At 54.4% G+C, this 17,048-nt stretch overlaps 1 protein-coding gene across 1 annotated transcript in view; it reads right to left on the bottom strand.

Moving 5' to 3' along the window:
* ZFYVE28 (zinc finger FYVE-type containing 28) overlaps positions 1 to 17,048 on the bottom strand; it is a 113,734-nt gene that overhangs the window by 2,910 nt on the left and 93,776 nt on the right. The window contains exons 9-11 of the mRNA XM_060013081.1: positions 4,004 to 4,137; positions 2,348 to 2,464; positions 1,194 to 1,298 (exon numbers count right to left, since the gene is read on the bottom strand). Of these exons, the coding sequence (XP_059869064.1) occupies positions 1,194 to 1,298; positions 2,348 to 2,464; positions 4,004 to 4,137 (356 nt within the window). The remainder of the gene's footprint in view (positions 1 to 1,193; positions 1,299 to 2,347; positions 2,465 to 4,003; positions 4,138 to 17,048) is intronic.

Raw genomic sequence — 17,048 nt, 5'->3', positions numbered from 1 at the left:
CACCCCCCATCAGCTCACCCCCGACTGCAGGGAGATGGCTTCTCATGCTTGCCACCCTCCCCCGCCCCCGTGTGAAATCCTTGGCCGGCCCCAGTGACGCCCTGGACGGCGTCCGGCAGCTCCGGGGCCACGCCGGGCCACGAGGCCAGCTCCAACACACAAGTCGAGACCCCCGCCCGAGGAGGATGGTGAGGGTCCTGAGGACTTGCTGGGTCCACGCCCTGCCCTGCGAGCCACTCCCAGGAGGGGGCTGGACTGGCGGCCCACGGGGGGACATGGCCCTGGCAGTAGGCCGGGCCCCTCCAGACCTCGCAGTTCACCACCTGCACGATCCTCGAGCAGGGGGTTCCGAGTTTCCAGCGGGCGTTCTAGTTATGGCCCTGTGTGCGATTTTCACAGGAGGGTAGAGAAGACCAGGGCTCAGGGCGTTTAGGAAGCAGGGAAGCTTGTGCGGCCGCCCCCAGGGGATCCCGGCCAAGGGGCAGTGCGAGGGAGGCCCTGAGCCGGGACCAGCGGGGACCCGTGCCGCCGGCCAGGCACACCGGGGCCAGCCGCCTCCTTCTCAGCTCCAGTCGCATTCGACACTTGCCCAGGCCCGTCTGCCGCTGCCCGTCTGAGCACCTCTCCAGGCCTCCGGCCCCTTCCAAAGGCCTTGGGCGGCCCCCTCCCCACAGATGTGTTGCCAGTGCCCCCAGCCCATCCTGGACGCTCCTTCCTTGACTGCCAAGCCACCGGGCCTGCAGCCGGCCGACCTCCAGGCTAACGGGGGAGCAGGCCGCTAGGGGAGGCCTTTCCTGCGGGGCAGGTGAACGCTGAGGGGTCGGCAGTGTGCCTGTGGCCTGGGACCAGCCACTTCCAGCTGCGGTCAACGGCCTGGACCCCGGCATCTCAGTGCTCCTCACACCCTCCCTCTGCCCCCCAGGCTGAGATGTTCAGTAATGGGCCTGAGGTTAGGTGGCGGCAGCTCAGAGGACCTGTGCCCATCCTGGGAGCCCAGGAGGGAAGCTGGAGTAAGAGGCTGCACCCCCTGGGAAGCGGCACGTCTAGGTGTCTGGGGAGGGGCCCCCGCTGGCGGAGCGCTGCCCGCCCCGAGCCTGCAGTCCAGGGCAGAGCGGCGGAAACGTCCAGACAGGGCTCCTGCTCCCCGCTCGGCACGCAGTGCACTGGCCCCCGGCTCCCGGGCCCTCACGCACCTTCCAAGTCTCCATCTCGGGTCTTGGCTGCGAGTTCAGAGGATGACAGGGTCTCCTGGCACAGAGCACAGTCCTCCAAGGCCGCGCTCCGCAGGGTCTGAGTGACTAGAAGAGAGAGGGTGGCCGCTGGGGTCAGTGGGCCACCACCTGTCCCTGGGAGGTGCCGCCAGCGGGGAGTAGCCCCCGAACAACCCCCAGTCCCACGTGTGGAGTGGGTCACCGCAGCCCTCACCCAGCGTCCCCGCAGGCTGGGTGCTGACCCCGCAGGGGGCCTTCCCATCCGAGTGCCCTCAGGTGTGCAGCTGGTCCTGCCTGTGGGCCCCCGGCCCCAGGGCCCACCGTCGTTGCTTGCAGAGCAAGAAGCCAGCCCCAGAAGGCAGCCCCGCCCAGAATCCCCTGGCAGATGGGGGCAGTGTGGTCCAGTGGTGTGGACCCTGGGCGGCACAGCTGGGTCGGCACACAGGACAGATTTCTCCTCCCTATGGGCGAGGACGTGCCCTCCAGGGCTGGGCCGGCTGCCCCGTGTGTCCAGACGTTCTTGAGCAGAAGCCCCTATGATGAGAGGCCGCTCGCCCAGAATGGGAGCCTCAGCCCAGCAGAGGGTGGGCAAGCAGGGGTCGGGCCCCTTCCCCACGCTCGGACCCCGCCACCTCCTTCCAGGGAGCGAGGGGCCAAGCTCCCTGTGCCTTAGCATTCCCTGCCTGACACCTGCTCCCTCACCAAGTAACTCTGTTCTGCGTGCGCGTGTGTGTGCACGCGTGTGTGAGTATGTGAGGCAGCTCACAGACGGCCACTCCCCCGAGCAGGGGACCCACGTCCCCTCCTTGGCTGTGGGCTGGCCCCTGGCTGCTCTGACAGACGGAGTTTGGTAGAAGTGACAGTGTACCGCTTCCGGGTCCTGTCTCCAGGCCCGTCAGCTGTCGGAAGTGGGGTGGCCTGGCTGGGGCGTGGGCACGTGGGGCTGTGACCCCCATGCGTCCCCAAGCCCACCTCTCGGGGTACCCAGGGCCTGTGCCCCTCTGCCCACAAAAGCCGGGTGGCGGTGCCGGGCCAGGTCTGGGGGTGCAGATTTCCGCAGGCCCCCCACATCCGGGGGGGGGGGTGGGCACGACGGTCAGCCTAGGCCTCAGAGCCTGTCCCGAGCTGGCACTCACCCTTCTTTAGCTTTTCCTTGTCGTCCGTTTCCGGCTTGGTGGCCATGACCTGGAAGAGGGTCTTGAGAATACTTCTGAGGTCGCTGGCGTAGTTGGTCTGCAGCTGGTCGGCCACGCCTGGGGGAGGACGCCCGAGGAGGGGGGGTTAGGTCCTGGCAGCTGGTGAACCCAGCCAGGGCTCGTGGTCAGAGACCAACGTGTCCTCGGGTGAGTGGGCGCGAGAAGAGGCTGCCCCGCCCCCGTGACAGCTCCCTTGGCAGAAGCAAAAGCTCAGGAGTCAAGGGGAGGTGGCGGAGGGGGGCAGAGTACCCAGAAGCCCTCCCCCGGGGGCCAGTTATTCGCCTTCGTGCTCTTATCCTGGCCCCTCACTGAGGGACAACCCCAGAGCCCCCAGCTGTGCCCACCGGCGTGGCAGCACCTTCCCCTCACGGCCACCTCGACTGCGGGGATGCGGTGAGGTTCCACGTGGCTGGGGGGCTGAGGGTGGACCCCGCCCAGACATGGGGCCCAGCACCGGCTCCTCGGCACCCCCCGCCAGCCGGCCCCCGCTCCCTGGCCGGACAAGGCTTCTCCCACCCTCACCTGCAGAGGTTTCCTCTGTCTCTCAATTAGGTGGACTCGGCCCTTCTCAGTGAAGAGCGCCGCTAGCTCTTCAGGGGCACAAGGGGCTGCCGTTAACGGCAAAGCCAGGGAGTGACCGTGCACATCCCAGCAGCACATGGGCGCCCCGGGACCCATCCCTGCGCTGATACCGTGGCCGGCGCTTCCGGGGGCTTCCTTGCGTGCCAGCAGCCGTGTTGAGTACCAGCTGGCATGACGTTCCCCAGACCTCTAAACAAACCCGTGTAGTGGATTCCGGCAGATGTCTGAACCGCAGCTCAGAGTCACCCCGAGGTCCTCGTGCCCCCACCTGGCCTGGCCGGGGGCAGTGCCGAGTGACCCCGGGGGATCATGATCCTGACCTGCAGTGTCCGCCAGTCCACAGGCTGCCCCGCGGCTGCCCCTCCACCCGGGGGCCCGGGCGTGCCGCGGACACTCCAGGCCAGGGGAGCTGGGCTGCAGGACGGGCACTGTGTGAACCCAGCTGCCCCGGGGAGGTGTCGGGGAAGGGCAGGCAGGAGGCCAGGAGGGTGGACTTCACTGCACACTTGTCATACTTTTAAACCATGAGAAAGCGGCAGCTATTCAGAACACACAAATCTAGGGAAAGCGCTGCTACGAAGACACCGCTTGTGCTCACTCCCCTCACTGAACTCCCCAGGGAGACAACAGTCATCGTCCTGTTGTCTGCCACCCCAAGAGAGGAAACATCAGTCGGGACAGGACGCACAATGAACTCTGACCCACACATTGAACAGAGCCTCCCTGTGTGAGCAGTGAGGGGCCACTGGGACCAGAATGGGGTCCTCCACCCCCCACGGGAGGGCCCGGCAAAGCACGACGCCCGCCTCTTTACCGGGCCGGGCTCATGGCGGGGCTCGCGGGCGAAGGATGAAGTGATGCGGTGAGGAAGGCCCAAGGCAGGGCTGACACCCGAGCAGCCCAGCATCAGCGGGGAACCTCCCGCACCTGGGCCAGCCGCTCCGCTAAAGCACGCCCCCCCCCACCCCTGTGTGTCCCCAAGCCCACGCCCTGCCCCAGGCCCAGAAGTGGCACCTGAAATGCAGACAAACAGGCGGTGGATCAGGTCGTGGCTGCCGTGGAACCGGGACCGGATCTTCTCTCTGATGGCCACGGGGCCTGCGTCCGGCCCCATCTCGTCTGAGGGGCAGGAGCCGGCCGTGAAGCCGCTGTGCAGAGAAGGAAACACAGGAGCGCAGGTGGAGGGACGAGGGAAGGCAAAATCTCTGCCCGGAGGCCCCCCCGTTGCGGGAGCGCACTGGGGCTAACGCCACGTGCTGAGCTCCTCCCGTGGGAGAGTCACCGCCCCTACTCACACCCTCTGCAGGGGGCTGATGGGCTCCCAGAAGATGTGTCCACACCCTAACCCCTGCACCTGCCAGCAGGACCCGTTTGGAAGAAAAGGCTTTGCGGCTGCAGTCAAGGTAAGGATCTTGAGAGGAGACATCATGGATTACCTGGTGGCCCTAATCTAAGGACAAGTGTCTTTGTGGGAGACGGGAGAGGAGACACAGACACACGGGGGAGGGGAGGAGGTGAAGTGGCCACGATACAGAGATCAGGGTGATGTGGCCACAAGCCTGGGGGTGCCCGGAGCCACCAGAAGCTGGAAGACGCAGGAAGGACCCTCCCTGAGAGCCTCCGGAGCGGGGACAGCCCTGTCAGATTTCAGATTTCTGGCCTCCCGCCTGCGAGAGAAGAGATTTCTGTTATTTTAAGCCCCCAGGTCGTGGTGCTGTTTTACTAAGACTGTCCTTCGTCCCCACCATGCACTTCCCTTCCCACGGCCCAGCGGTCCTGCTGCAGGTGCTGCGAGCTCTGCTGTTCAGGGGTCACCCTGCGGCCCTAAGTAGTGGCCGCAGTTGAGCCTACACTGTTAGGGCGTCCACTGACCGTCCTGTTCTTAAATCATTTATCTCCCATCTTCTATTTCTGCCGTTTTGTCCCACTTTCTGGGAAATTTCCTCTTTTTTTCTCCGACTTTCCCCTCGACATTTTTGCTACCAGGTTTTTAATTTCCTGCTCTGTCGTTTCATGGATGTGAAATATTTTATCTATCTAGAAACATTAATTATATATTTTTTCTGATTTTCTTTTTTTTTTTTTTTGGCTGTGCCGCGAGGCATGCGGGATCTTAGTTCCCCGACCAGGGATTGAACCTGTGCCCCCTGCAGTGGAAGCGTGGACCATCAGGGAAGTCCATCATTATAATTTTTCAGAAGTTGCCTTTGGTGGCCTGCACTATCTCTGTTTCTGCTTTTCTGTGGGGGAGTTGGTTTTTTCATGCCTGCCTCAAATGCAGAGACCCCTGTCAGAGAGAGGCCCCGGCGTGGCCTCCTGGCATGGCGGAATAGCGGCCGCCCTCGCGTCACTGGTGGGAGTGTAAACTGGTGGATGCCTTTGGGGAGGTGCTCTGGCATCACCTCAGAGAAGCTGGCACACTCCTCAGCCCAGGGGCCGTGGTTGGCACACACCCAAGACCCTGCCCTGTGCAACTGCAGACGTGGCAGAACCTTCAGGGCCGTTCTGGAAGTTCCAGTAAAATCCACCAGTGATGGAGGAGGAGAATCCACTGTCATCCTGTCATGCTGTGGCCCGCCTGATTGTAGCGGGTGAGCAGCCCTGGCCCCTTGTGGACGTGGACGACCCTCGCCGACACGGCAGAGAGACGCGCACAGCTGCCCGATATCTCACTTAGGGGCACGTCCCTTGGTGTCAAACCATCAGGAAGCTCGGAGATGTGACGCGCCTGAGAATTCAGTGCGGGAGGCGCTGGGGCTGGAAAGGGCCCCAGACTGGCTTCATGGGCTCCCCCTGCTCAGACGAGTGCGCGTCCGACTGGCACACTCTAGCGACGTGAACATTGGTTTGTAAGTAATATTTCTTTTAAAAAAGTGTATTTATTTTATTTATTTATCTCTGGCTGCATTGGGTCTTCGTTGCTGCACGCGGGCCCCTCACCGCGGTGGCCTCTCTTGTTGCGGAGCACAAGCTCCAGGCGCACAGGCCCCAGCAGCTGTGGCATGCGGGCTCAGCAGTTGTGGCTCGCAGGTCCCAGAGCGCAGGCTCAGCAGCCGTGGCGCACGGGCCCAGCTGCTCCGCGCCATGTGGGATCCTCCCGGACCAGGGCTCGAACCCGTGTCCCCTGCCTTGGCACGCAGATTCCCAGCCACTGCGCCACCAGGGAAGTGCCCTTATCAGTACTATTTCACCAGAACGTGGAGGAGCGGTGGGAGGCTGAGGGCGAGGCTGGGACCCTTGTGATGATCTACAGCTCTGCCCTCCCAGACCCCCTGCCAGGTTTCCAGAGACGAAGCCCTTGACTTTCTGCCTGGGGGGTGTGGACTTGGCGGCCCCTGTCCTGGGAGCTGAGTAAAGAAGGGGGATGCAACATCACTGTCCGGGGTGTCAGCTTCCATCAACGCCCCCAGTCTCAGTTCACAGCCTCACCCAAAAGACTGGGAAGCAGGAGCCCAAGCAAATATTTACACACACTATTTGCAGCAGCGTTATTCACAAGAGCCCAAGGGGAAACAACCCAAGTGCCCGTCAACAGATGATGGATACACAAAACGTGGTCCCTCCATACGATGGAATATTATCCAGCCTTAACACGGACGAAAATTCTGACACCAGCTACCATATGGACGCACCTGTAGGACATTAGGCCCAGTGACAGAAGCCGGTCACAAAAGGACAAACACCGTGTGACTCCGCTTACGTGAGGTCCCTGGAGGAGTCACATTCACAGAGACAGAAAGCAGATGGTGGGTGCCGGCTGCTGGGGAAGGGGGCTTGAGTGGGGACAGAGTTTCAGTCTGGGATGATGAGAAGTTCTGGAAATAAAGAGTGGCGGCAGTTATACCATATTGTGAATGTGTACAATGCCACCGAATTGTACACTTAAATATGGTCAAAAGAGTAAAATTTATGTTAGATGTATTTCGCCAAAATTAAAAAGTAGGGGGAAAAAAAGATTTAGGACAGGGGAGGGCAGAGGAAAGGGGACTGGAAAGGTTAAGTAGCGAAGAGAGCTGATGGATTTGGCATCAATACAACAGGTTAAGAGTGAATACATGCTAAAAACCATTAAATTATACACTTGTATAGTACATATTTTTAATAATTAAAAAATTGAAGTATAGTTGATTTACAATGTTGTGTTAGTTTCGGGCGTACAGCAAAAATTATACACTTTTAAAGGGTGAACTGAATGGTCTATATACTATATACCAATAAAGCAGTTACTGTTGAAGACCCAATTATATTAAGATAGAGTAGCAATAAACAAACTGAAAATGAAATTAAGAAACAACCCTATCTGCAATAGCATCCAAAAGATTTAAATATTTGGAATAAACTTAACAAAAAAGTGCAAGAGTGACACACGGAAAACTACAAAACGTCACTGAAATAAATTAGACCTAAATAAATGGAAAGACACCCTATGTTCATGGTTGAGGACTTAATATCGTTAAGATGGCAATACTCCCCAAATTGGTCAATAAGTTCAATGCAATCTGTGTCAAGATAGCCGCCTTTTCTTTTTCCATGCAGAAGTTGACCAGCTGATCCTAAAATTCGTACGGAAACCAAGGACTCAGAACAGCCAAAACAATCTTGAAAAAGAAACAAGCTGGAGGACTCACACTCATGACGTGGACTTTAGCATGAAACGCCAGTAAATACGACTGAGGCACTGGCATAGGACACGTGACGACGGAAGAGAATTGCAAGTCCAGAAATAAACCCACACGTTTGTGGGCAACTGATTTTCCAAAGGGGTGCCAAGATCATCCAACGAGGAAAGAACGCTCTTTTCAAAAGATGGTGCTGAGATAGAGAAAGACCGTCTCTCCAATAAGTGCTGCTGGGAAAACTGGAAGCTGCACGTAAAGGGATGAAATTAGAACGTTTTTTCACACCACATATAAAAATAAACTCAAAATGAATTAAAGACCTAAATGGAAGCCTGGAAACTATAAAACTCCTAGAAGAAGACACCGGCAGAACACTCTCTGACATGAGCCATAGCAATATTTTTTTTGGATCTGTCTCCCAAGGCAAAGGAAACAAAAGCAAAAATAAACAAATGGGACCTAATTAAACTTAAAAGCTCTTGCAACAGCAAAGGAAACCATCGACCAAATGAAAAGATAACCTACTACATGGGAGAAAATATTTGAAAAAGATATGACCAATAAGGGGTTAATATCCAAAATATATAAACAGCTCATACAACTCAATAAAAAAAATAAAAAAATAAACCAGATTAAAAAATGGGCAGAAGACCTGAATAGACATTTTTCCAAAGAATACATACAGATGAAAAGCACATGAAAAGATGCTCAACTTCGCTAATCATCAGAGAAATGCAAATCGAAACCATGAGATATCACCTCCCACCCATCAAATGACCGTCATCAAAAAGACCAAAAATAACAACTGTTGCTGAGGATGTCGACAAAAGGGAACCCTCCCACACTGTTGGTGGGAATGTAAATTGGTGCAGCCACTTTGGAAAACAGTATGGAAGGTCTCTCAAAAAACTAAGAATAGAATTACCATATGATCCAGCAATTCCACTCCTGGGTATATATCTAAAGAAAATGAAAACAGAAAAGATGCGTGCACCCCAATGTCCATAGTAGCATTATTCACAATAGCCAAGACATGGAAGCAACCTAAATGTCCATCAACAGATGAATGGATAAAGAAGATGTGGTGTGTACATACAATGGAATATTACTCAGCCATAAAAAAGAATGAAAATCTGTCAATTCCAACAACATGGATGGACGTGGACGGTATTATGCTAAGTGAAATTCGTCAGACAGAGAAAGACAAATACTATATGTTATCACTCACATGTAGAAATCTAAAAAATAAAACAAACAAATGAATACAACAAAACAGAAGGAGACTCACGGATATAGAAAACACACTAGTGGTCACCACTGGGGAGAGGGAAGGAGGGAGGGGCATGATAGGGGTAGGGGATTAAGAGGTACAAACTATTAAGTATAAAATAAATAAGCTACAAGGACATATTGTAACAGCACAGCGAATACAGCCAGTATTTTAGAATAACTTTAAATGGAGTATAATCTATAAAAATATTGAATTTCTATGTCATGCAACCTGAAACTAATACAATATTGTAAATCAATTATACTTCAATAAAAATTTTTTTTTCTGGGAGAACTGCATTTCCACACACAAAAGAATGAAGTTAGACCTTACCTTATACCATATACAAAAACTGACTCAAATAGATCAAAGGTCTGTATCTATTCTAAAATTCTTAAACTTAGAAAGAATTTTAAATTCTTTAAAAGAATTCTTAAAAATTCTTAGAAAAGAACAGGAATCTTTGTGGTCTTGGATTAGGAAACAGTTTCTTAGGTGCGAAACCAAAAACACAGCAACCAAAACCAAATATCTCATTCAGCAGTTCCTCAGACAGTATGACACAGCAACTCCACCCTGAGGTATCTACCCAGGAGAACTGAAACACATATTCACACAAAAATTAAAAACTTCTGTGCTTCAAAAGATACCTTCAAGAAAGTGAAAAACCCCACGGAATGTGAGAAAATTTTTGCAAATCATGTATCTGTCAAGGGTATAGTATCTGGAATACAGAAATCTCTTGCAACTCAACAATAAAAAAATAAATAACCCAACTAAAGAATGGACAATGGATTTGAAAAGACATTTTTCCAAAGAAGATATACAAATGGCCAGTAAACACATGAAAAGATGCCATCATTAGTCATTTAGGAAATGCAAAGTAAAATGATAATGTGCTATTTTATATCCATTACGATAACTGTAAGAGTTTAAAAAAGAAACAGAAAATAACAAGTGTGGGTGAAGATACGGAGAAATTGGAACCTTGTACATCCCTGGTGAGAATCTGAAATGCTACCGGAACTGTGGGAAACAGTTCAGCAGCTCCTCGTGCCGTATGACCCAGCAATTCCACCTCAAGGTATCTACCCAAGAGAACTGAAACATAGATTCACACAAAAGTTTGTACGTGAATGTTCATACCTACTAGCCAAACATGGAAGCAACCCAAACGTCAGTCAACTGACAAATGGATAAACAAAATGTGGTCTAGCCACACCATGGGATTAATTTTTGGCCATAGAAAGTGTGGACAGGTGCTACAGTGTGGATGAACCTCGAAAACATCAGGCTATTTGACAGAATCCAGCTACAAAGGTCACTTATTGTATGATTCCATTTCTTTGAAAAGTCTAGAAAAGTCTAGGCAAACCCAAGAGACAGAAAGTGGATTAATGGTTGCCAGTGGCAGAAGGGAGGGGAGGATGTTTGGGGTTTCTTTATGGGGTGATGAAAACGTTGAGATTAGATACCGGAGGCAGTTGCACAACTCTGTGAATATGCTGAAGACCACTGAATTGTACACTTTAAAAAGAATAGAAGGATGTTTTCCTTGTAATCATCTAGCGACTCATATTCAAGAAAGAGCTCAAGCTAAATGCCCGTCAACAGTGGGTTGATTCCATAAATTAGCTCATACAGTTTCCACAAAGGACAGTTAATGATGCTGGAAATTCCAAAATATTAAATAAAAAGGTAGCATTTTAAAAATTAGAGCTATCATATGTACATAAATGAGATTTGGGGAAATACAGTCAAGGCAAAGCATCAACATTACATTTATTTGCATAGTAGGACTACAGATTCTTTTCTGAGCATCTTCTAAGATTCAGTATTACTTCTATGACCAAAAGAATAACTGTTAGGCTGAGGAGAGGCAGCGCCTACAGCAGGAGCCACTGCAGCCCTCCTGAGGCACAGAGTTTGTTTCTTAGTGGAGGGAAGGCATGCTCTGGGGCTCAGCCCCGCAGCCCCTGCCCCTCAGATAAAGCCCTGGAAGTGGGGCAGCCTTTCTGGACAAGGCGCTGCGGCTGGCAGGCAGCTCGCCTGCGAGAAACCAGAGGAAGGGCCCTGACTGTCAGCTGAGCGTTGAGAGCTACGAAGCCAGCGGTTCATGTTGTGCCTTAAAAGAGCAATGAACCCTCCCAGAAGACTGAGACCGAGGCTGGCCCACAGGTGGTGGGTGGGTCAGATGGCAACCATGGTCTCAACCCCAAGCCCTCAAGCCCTCTCCTGCTGCTCCGCAGAGTGGGGCGTGTGTGTGTGTGTGTGTCTGTGTGTGTGTGTGTGTGTCTGTGTGTTGGGGGGGGGTGTGGATGGAAAGAGAGCCAGAGGCTCCATGAAGAGCCTGGTCCTCAGCAGAAGAACCAACAAGGTGCTGCCCACGGGCAACCCAGCTGGGCTTGGAAGGGCCACCGGGAACAAAAGAACAGAACACTGGGAGTGGGGCCTGGGACGTCACCCGGGGCCTGAGCTTGGGGCCCGGCTGGGTCAGCCCAGTCCTAGGGGCCACATAGATGGGCATTGTTTGGGCACCGGGGGCCCCAGGAACACTGCCCAGGGCCACCCTTTTGGAAGGGCGCTGGTCCTCCATGGGCAGCTGCTACGCAGCAGGCTGGGAGCACGGAAGAGGGTTCCAAGGATGAATCAGACCCTGTGTGTGGCCCCCAACAGCCCAGTCTAGTCGGGGAGCCACACGCTTTAACAAGACAGAGCTGAGAGGCCGGCTGGCGCCCAGTGGTCCAGGTCTATGGTGAGGGCAGGAACAGTGAGGGTGAGACATGGCCGGAAGTTGAGACGCAGAGGAAAAGTGGGCGAGAGAGGCTAGGGTGAAGGTGTGAGGAGCACCCACCTGCCAAGGGCTTCCTCTGCCTCCCCAAGCAGTCTGAGCTCCTGTCACCAGCCATATCTACCCAGGCACTCAACTTCAAATCTGCACGGTCACCTGGATGCCGAAAAATCCAGCACCTTCTGTGACCGATGCCCAGCTGGATTCTCTTTCCTGCCACTCTCTTTCATTGAAGGCAGCACATATTCCCCGTAACAATTCCACTTAGGTTTGAATTACTAGGAAGTGTCAATTTTCTAGTAGCAAAAGACAATGCAATTCTAAAGTTACATTAATACCAAAGGTTTTGTCCAGCCTGTGTCTTTGGCCATGGTCCATAGTGGCAAACTTTCCAAAGGGCACCCTTGAAAGGCACACATGGAGAAGTATCTGATTCCACGGTCAGGGTAGAAAAAATGGCCTTTTGACAGGAAAAGGACTTTGTCATTTTGAAGTTCTAGGGGTCTGTGAAATAAGAGATAATACAACTTGGAAAAACTAATAGCATCACAAGGTGTTTCTGGCTATGACATCACATGGATGAATCTGTGAGCCTCTGAAACCCTTTGTAAAGGCCTCAGTAAGAGAAAAACAAGGAGGAGCAAGACGGACTGATGGAATCCAGAAGGAAGGTTTATGCTTGGATGTGGGGACATGGAAAGTCTGGACATCTGCGCAGCCACATACCAATTCTAATGAGCCAGCTTGGGCCCTGCTAGCTCCTCCTTACAAAATCCATCCATCCATCTATCCATCCATTTGTCCATCTATCTACCCAACAACCTACCCATTCATCTATCCATCGACCCATCCATCCATCCAACCATCTATCCAATCATCCACGTATCCATCTGTCCATCCATCAATCCATCCATCCATCCATCCATCCATCCAACCACCCAACCATCTACCCAATCATCCATGTATCCATCTGTCCATCCATTGATCCATCCATCCATCCAACCATCTATCCAATCATCCATGTATCCATCTGTCCATCCATCCATCCATCCATCCATCTAACCATCTACCCAATCATCCACGTATCCATCTGTCCATCCATCCATCCATCTATCCATTCACCCTAGTATGGTGAGGAGTTAGCAGGGAGGTATGTGTGTGCTGATATGGGTCGAACTGTGTCTCCCCAAATTCATATGTTGAAGTGCTAACCCCCAGTACCTCAGAACATGGCTTTATCGGGATATAGAGTCACTGCAGATGTAATTAGTTAAGATGAGGTCATTAGGGTGGGTCCTAATCCAATATGACTGGTGTTCTTCAAAAAATGAGAAATTTGGACACAGGTGCACACAGAGGGAGAATGACATGTAAAGAAAAGGCAGAGATCAGAGCTTAGCATCTACAAGCCAAGGGGCCCCAAGGATTGCCAGTATCCATCAGAAGTGAGAGGGCAGGGGCCTGGACAGATCCTCCCTCATGGTCTCAAAAGGAACCACCCTGCTGACACCCTGATCCAGGACTTCTGGCCTCCAGAACTGAGACAATCCATTTTTATGGTTGACCCCGCAGTTTGTAGTACTTTGTTACAGCAACCCTACAAAAGAACACAAACGTGATGGCACAAAGCTGACAGGCCCAGGCTGCTCAGGGGGCGTCAGCACAAATATCTTTGGGGCAGCAACTATGCTAATTTATTGTGAACAGACCAGATCTCCCTGCTTCCTCTACTCTCCAGCCACTTGCAAAGTCTTTCTTCTAGTGGTTTTAATGAGTGACTCTGCGTTTGGAAGGAAGACAACTTACTCCAGTGCAACAACCCCTTGGGGTGAGCACAGGCTGGGAGGGAGGGGGAGGAAAGATAAACCCCTCTCGCCAAGGAGACCACAGCACACGGCTCAGGTCCACAGAGGGAACAAGAGAACAAGAAATGACTGGGACCGGGAGGGCTGGCGCCGACCCAGGAAACAACCCAAAGGAGCTGTTTCAGTCTCTTCTCACCAAGGGATGGCCAACGGAAACACCAACAGCTCTAGATGGGAACGCAGCCTGGCCGACGCCTGGCCAGTGAGACTCTGAGCCGAGAACCCATCTCGCCACACCAGACACCTGTCCCACCAACACTGTGAGATGATGAACGGCTGCTGTCAGAAGCCACTAAGTGTGTGGTAATTTGTTACGCAGCATGGCTGACTAATACAACTGGGCAGATGTTGTAACTGAGTGACCAAGTGGAGGCCGGCACCCTGAGTCAGGACTGAAAGCAAAATGAAACCGCTTTGGTGCAGAGAAGACTGACCTGGCGGGTACGTCCAGTAACAGCTCCTGTCTTGGGAGGCTCGGGGCATCCCCGGGGCTCACCTGAGTCTGTGCAGGTCGCCACACCAGAGCCCAGGTCCTGTGGAGCAGCAGGAGGAAGTGTGGCCGCCACCCAGCACCTGTGCCTGACGCTCTTGCTCAGCTTGAGGCTCCACAGGAGCCTGTGCAAGTGGACAGTAAGTGAGGGGTCCCCCATGGCAGCCGCAGCCACATACACTGCCCAGGGACAGACACCCTCTCAGCGCACTGCAGGCTGGTGCTGGGGGACAGGGGCTGGTCTCAGAGCCACCCCCACTGCTGACCAACGGCAGGCACAGGACTCTAGTGGCCACCACGCAAGCTAAACACAGAGGGGCGCTCACACCTACAGGGAGACGCCCGGTCTCCACACGCGACACCATCTGCCGGGGCCTGTCCCCACCCCCGCCGAGGCAGGAGGCTGATGAGGGCTGCTGGGGGTCCAGGCAGCCTGGGGACTCTGGGGGTTGTGGGCGTGTTCACTTCTGAGCAGGGCCTGAGGGTGGGGAAGGCCCAGGCAGCCTGGGGCTTTGCTTCTGACCACAGACCTGGACTGAATGCCAGAGTGGGGAGCTGTTCAGAGGCCAGGCCTCAGGGCTGCTACAGAGCCCCTCCCAGTGCGGTGTGCACACAGGGCGGCCCCTGGCGGGGAGCCCAGCACCCAGAACCCGCCAGGCACAACTCCCCTGACCCTGTCAGGGGCTGCCACAGGAACTGCAGCTTCTACCAAGACCCGCAGGCCCCGGATAGAAAACCTTCTCAACCACAGTTCAGACCATATCCCTCCTCTGCAGACACGTCTCACTCCCTGCTTCCCAGGTCACTTGGAGTAAAAGCCAGAAAGCCTTCCTGAGGCTCGAGGGGCCCGGCGTGCTCTGGATCCCTCTCTGTCAACCTCCTCTCCCACTCTATGCTTGTAGGCGCCTCCCAGCCGTGCCCCTTGCTGTCACAGACAAGACAAGCACGCTACGGCCATAGGGCACGGACATTACCAGGCCCAGAATGCATTTGTCTGGACACCCCCAGAGGCCCCCATTCCTTTGGTATCCATCCCAGCACCCTCTAACAGAGACGCTTTCCTTGGCCATCAACAGAACCTCCATTTCCTTCCCCCACCCTGCGTTACTGCTCCTGGGGTGCTTGTCCCCCTGACGCAGCACGCGTGTGCCGACTAGCAGTCTCACTGCGGAGAATGCGGGGCCGGCCACGCAGCGACTTCCGTCTGTCTGTTCACTGCTCTGCGCCCAGCATCAAAGACATTCCACCCCCCGCCCCGCGAGCCTCCCAATCTGTGTCCACTGAACACACGGCACAAATTCATTAGACACAGAGGAAGACTAGGTGCGGGCTGTCTGTGGGAATAAAGGCTTTCTCCTGGGATCGAGTGCTAAACGGATTCAGGAAAAAATCAACCCGCAGGGCCTCCTGAAACCTCACAGCTTTGGAGGTTCCTGTCTCTGCGTCCTCTTCCTCTCCTGCTGCAACCAGAAAATGTGTCTGACGGAACGACTCCTCGCGAGGGCCCCCCCTCCCCCCAAAAGATATGTCCACATCCAATCCCCACGACCTGTGACCGTGACCTTATTTGGAAAAAAGGCCTTTGCAGATGTAAGTAAATTAAGGATCCTGACATGAGATCATCCCGAATTATCTGGGTGGCCCTAAACCCAATGACAAGCGTCCTGACAAGGGAAAGGGGAGAAGACAGAATCAGGGAGACTGCTGCGTGAGGAGGACGAAGAGACTGGGGTGACGCAGCCACGAGCCCAGGAGCCGCCGGAGACGCCAGGAGCCGGAAGAGGTGACGAAGGACCATCCCCTAGAGCTTCCAGCAGGGCTGCAGCCCGGGCTGCAGCCCAGCCCGCAGCTCGACCTCTGGGCCCCAGGACTGTGGGACTATACATCTCTGCTGTTGAAGCTGCCCAGTCTGTAGTGCCCCGTATGGGACCACAGGACACCAGTCCAGAGGGGAGGCTGTGGTCCAGTCCCGAGTCCATCTCTCACCCGCCGGGCGACCCAGGGGGTGACGTGGCCCAGACCCTGCTGCTCAGGCCCAGAACGGGCAGTAAAATCATCGCGGGTGGGCGCAGTGAGAACAAGGGCGACCACGTCTGAAGGCGGGCGCATGGCGGACGCCCCGGTGCCCGAGCGCTGGTGGGGCAGCGTGAGGCCACAGCGAGCGGGCCCGAGTGACGGAAGTGTCCAAAGAAGCGGGCACGCCGACGTAAGTCACAGACGGGGCACCTTCAGGGTTCTCTGGGAGTGAGACGGCCCTTCCCCGCCTGGGTCTCCCCTCAGCCGGTGGGCCCCGAACTAGCAAGGGGGTGGGGGCCGCTCAGACCCGTGATGACAGCCGCCCAGAAGATCACAGCTGCATCTTCCCCAAAGTTCCGAGCAGAGACCACAGGGCTCACGAGGACAACCCCGAGGGCTCACCCCCGCTATGAGCGACCCGACACGTATTCTGCCCAGACAAGCCCTGACTTCCATCTCATTTGAGGACCGGCTGCAACCTCGAGTTCACATATTCCAGTCCTGCCTACCTGTGACCAGACCTGGTTCTACGGTGGTTCTCAAACCCATTTCTAGAACACGTTGCGCTAGAGCTCATATTTTTAGAAGATATAATTTATTTGCATATTATCTGTGCATCCCTTTAAAAATGAATCCTGTCATGTTTTAAAAGTGAAAAGGTTTTTTCTGGCGGGGGGCTGCCCACTCTGTGTGGCTTGCGGGATCTTAGTTCCCTGACCAGGGATCGAACCTGCGCCCCCTGCCATGGAAGTGCGGAGTCTTAACCACTGGACCGCTAGGGAAAGTACCAAAAAGGACTTTAAATGAAATCCCAGGTGTGTTACATGCTAAAGAGAGACCGTCATTATGGGAAAACATTGTAGCTTGTCAGGCTGGACCATCCACTTACTGAGCAGAGCTGTGCCCTCAGCCATCTCCTCCCCGTGGGCCAGCGCCATCTGTCCTGGGGAGGGCAGGGCAGCCAGGGGCCTGTACCACTGGGGTCCCCCACCAGCCCCCTGGGAGGCC

The sequence above is a fragment of the Delphinus delphis genome, chromosome 5 (genome assembly GCF_949987515.2).
Source record: "Delphinus delphis chromosome 5, mDelDel1.2, whole genome shotgun sequence".
NCBI classification, from domain to species: domain Eukaryota; kingdom Metazoa; phylum Chordata; class Mammalia; order Artiodactyla; family Delphinidae; genus Delphinus; species Delphinus delphis.
The sequence above is the reverse complement of the archived record's forward strand: the minus strand, read 5'-3'. Positions and strand labels throughout refer to the sequence as shown.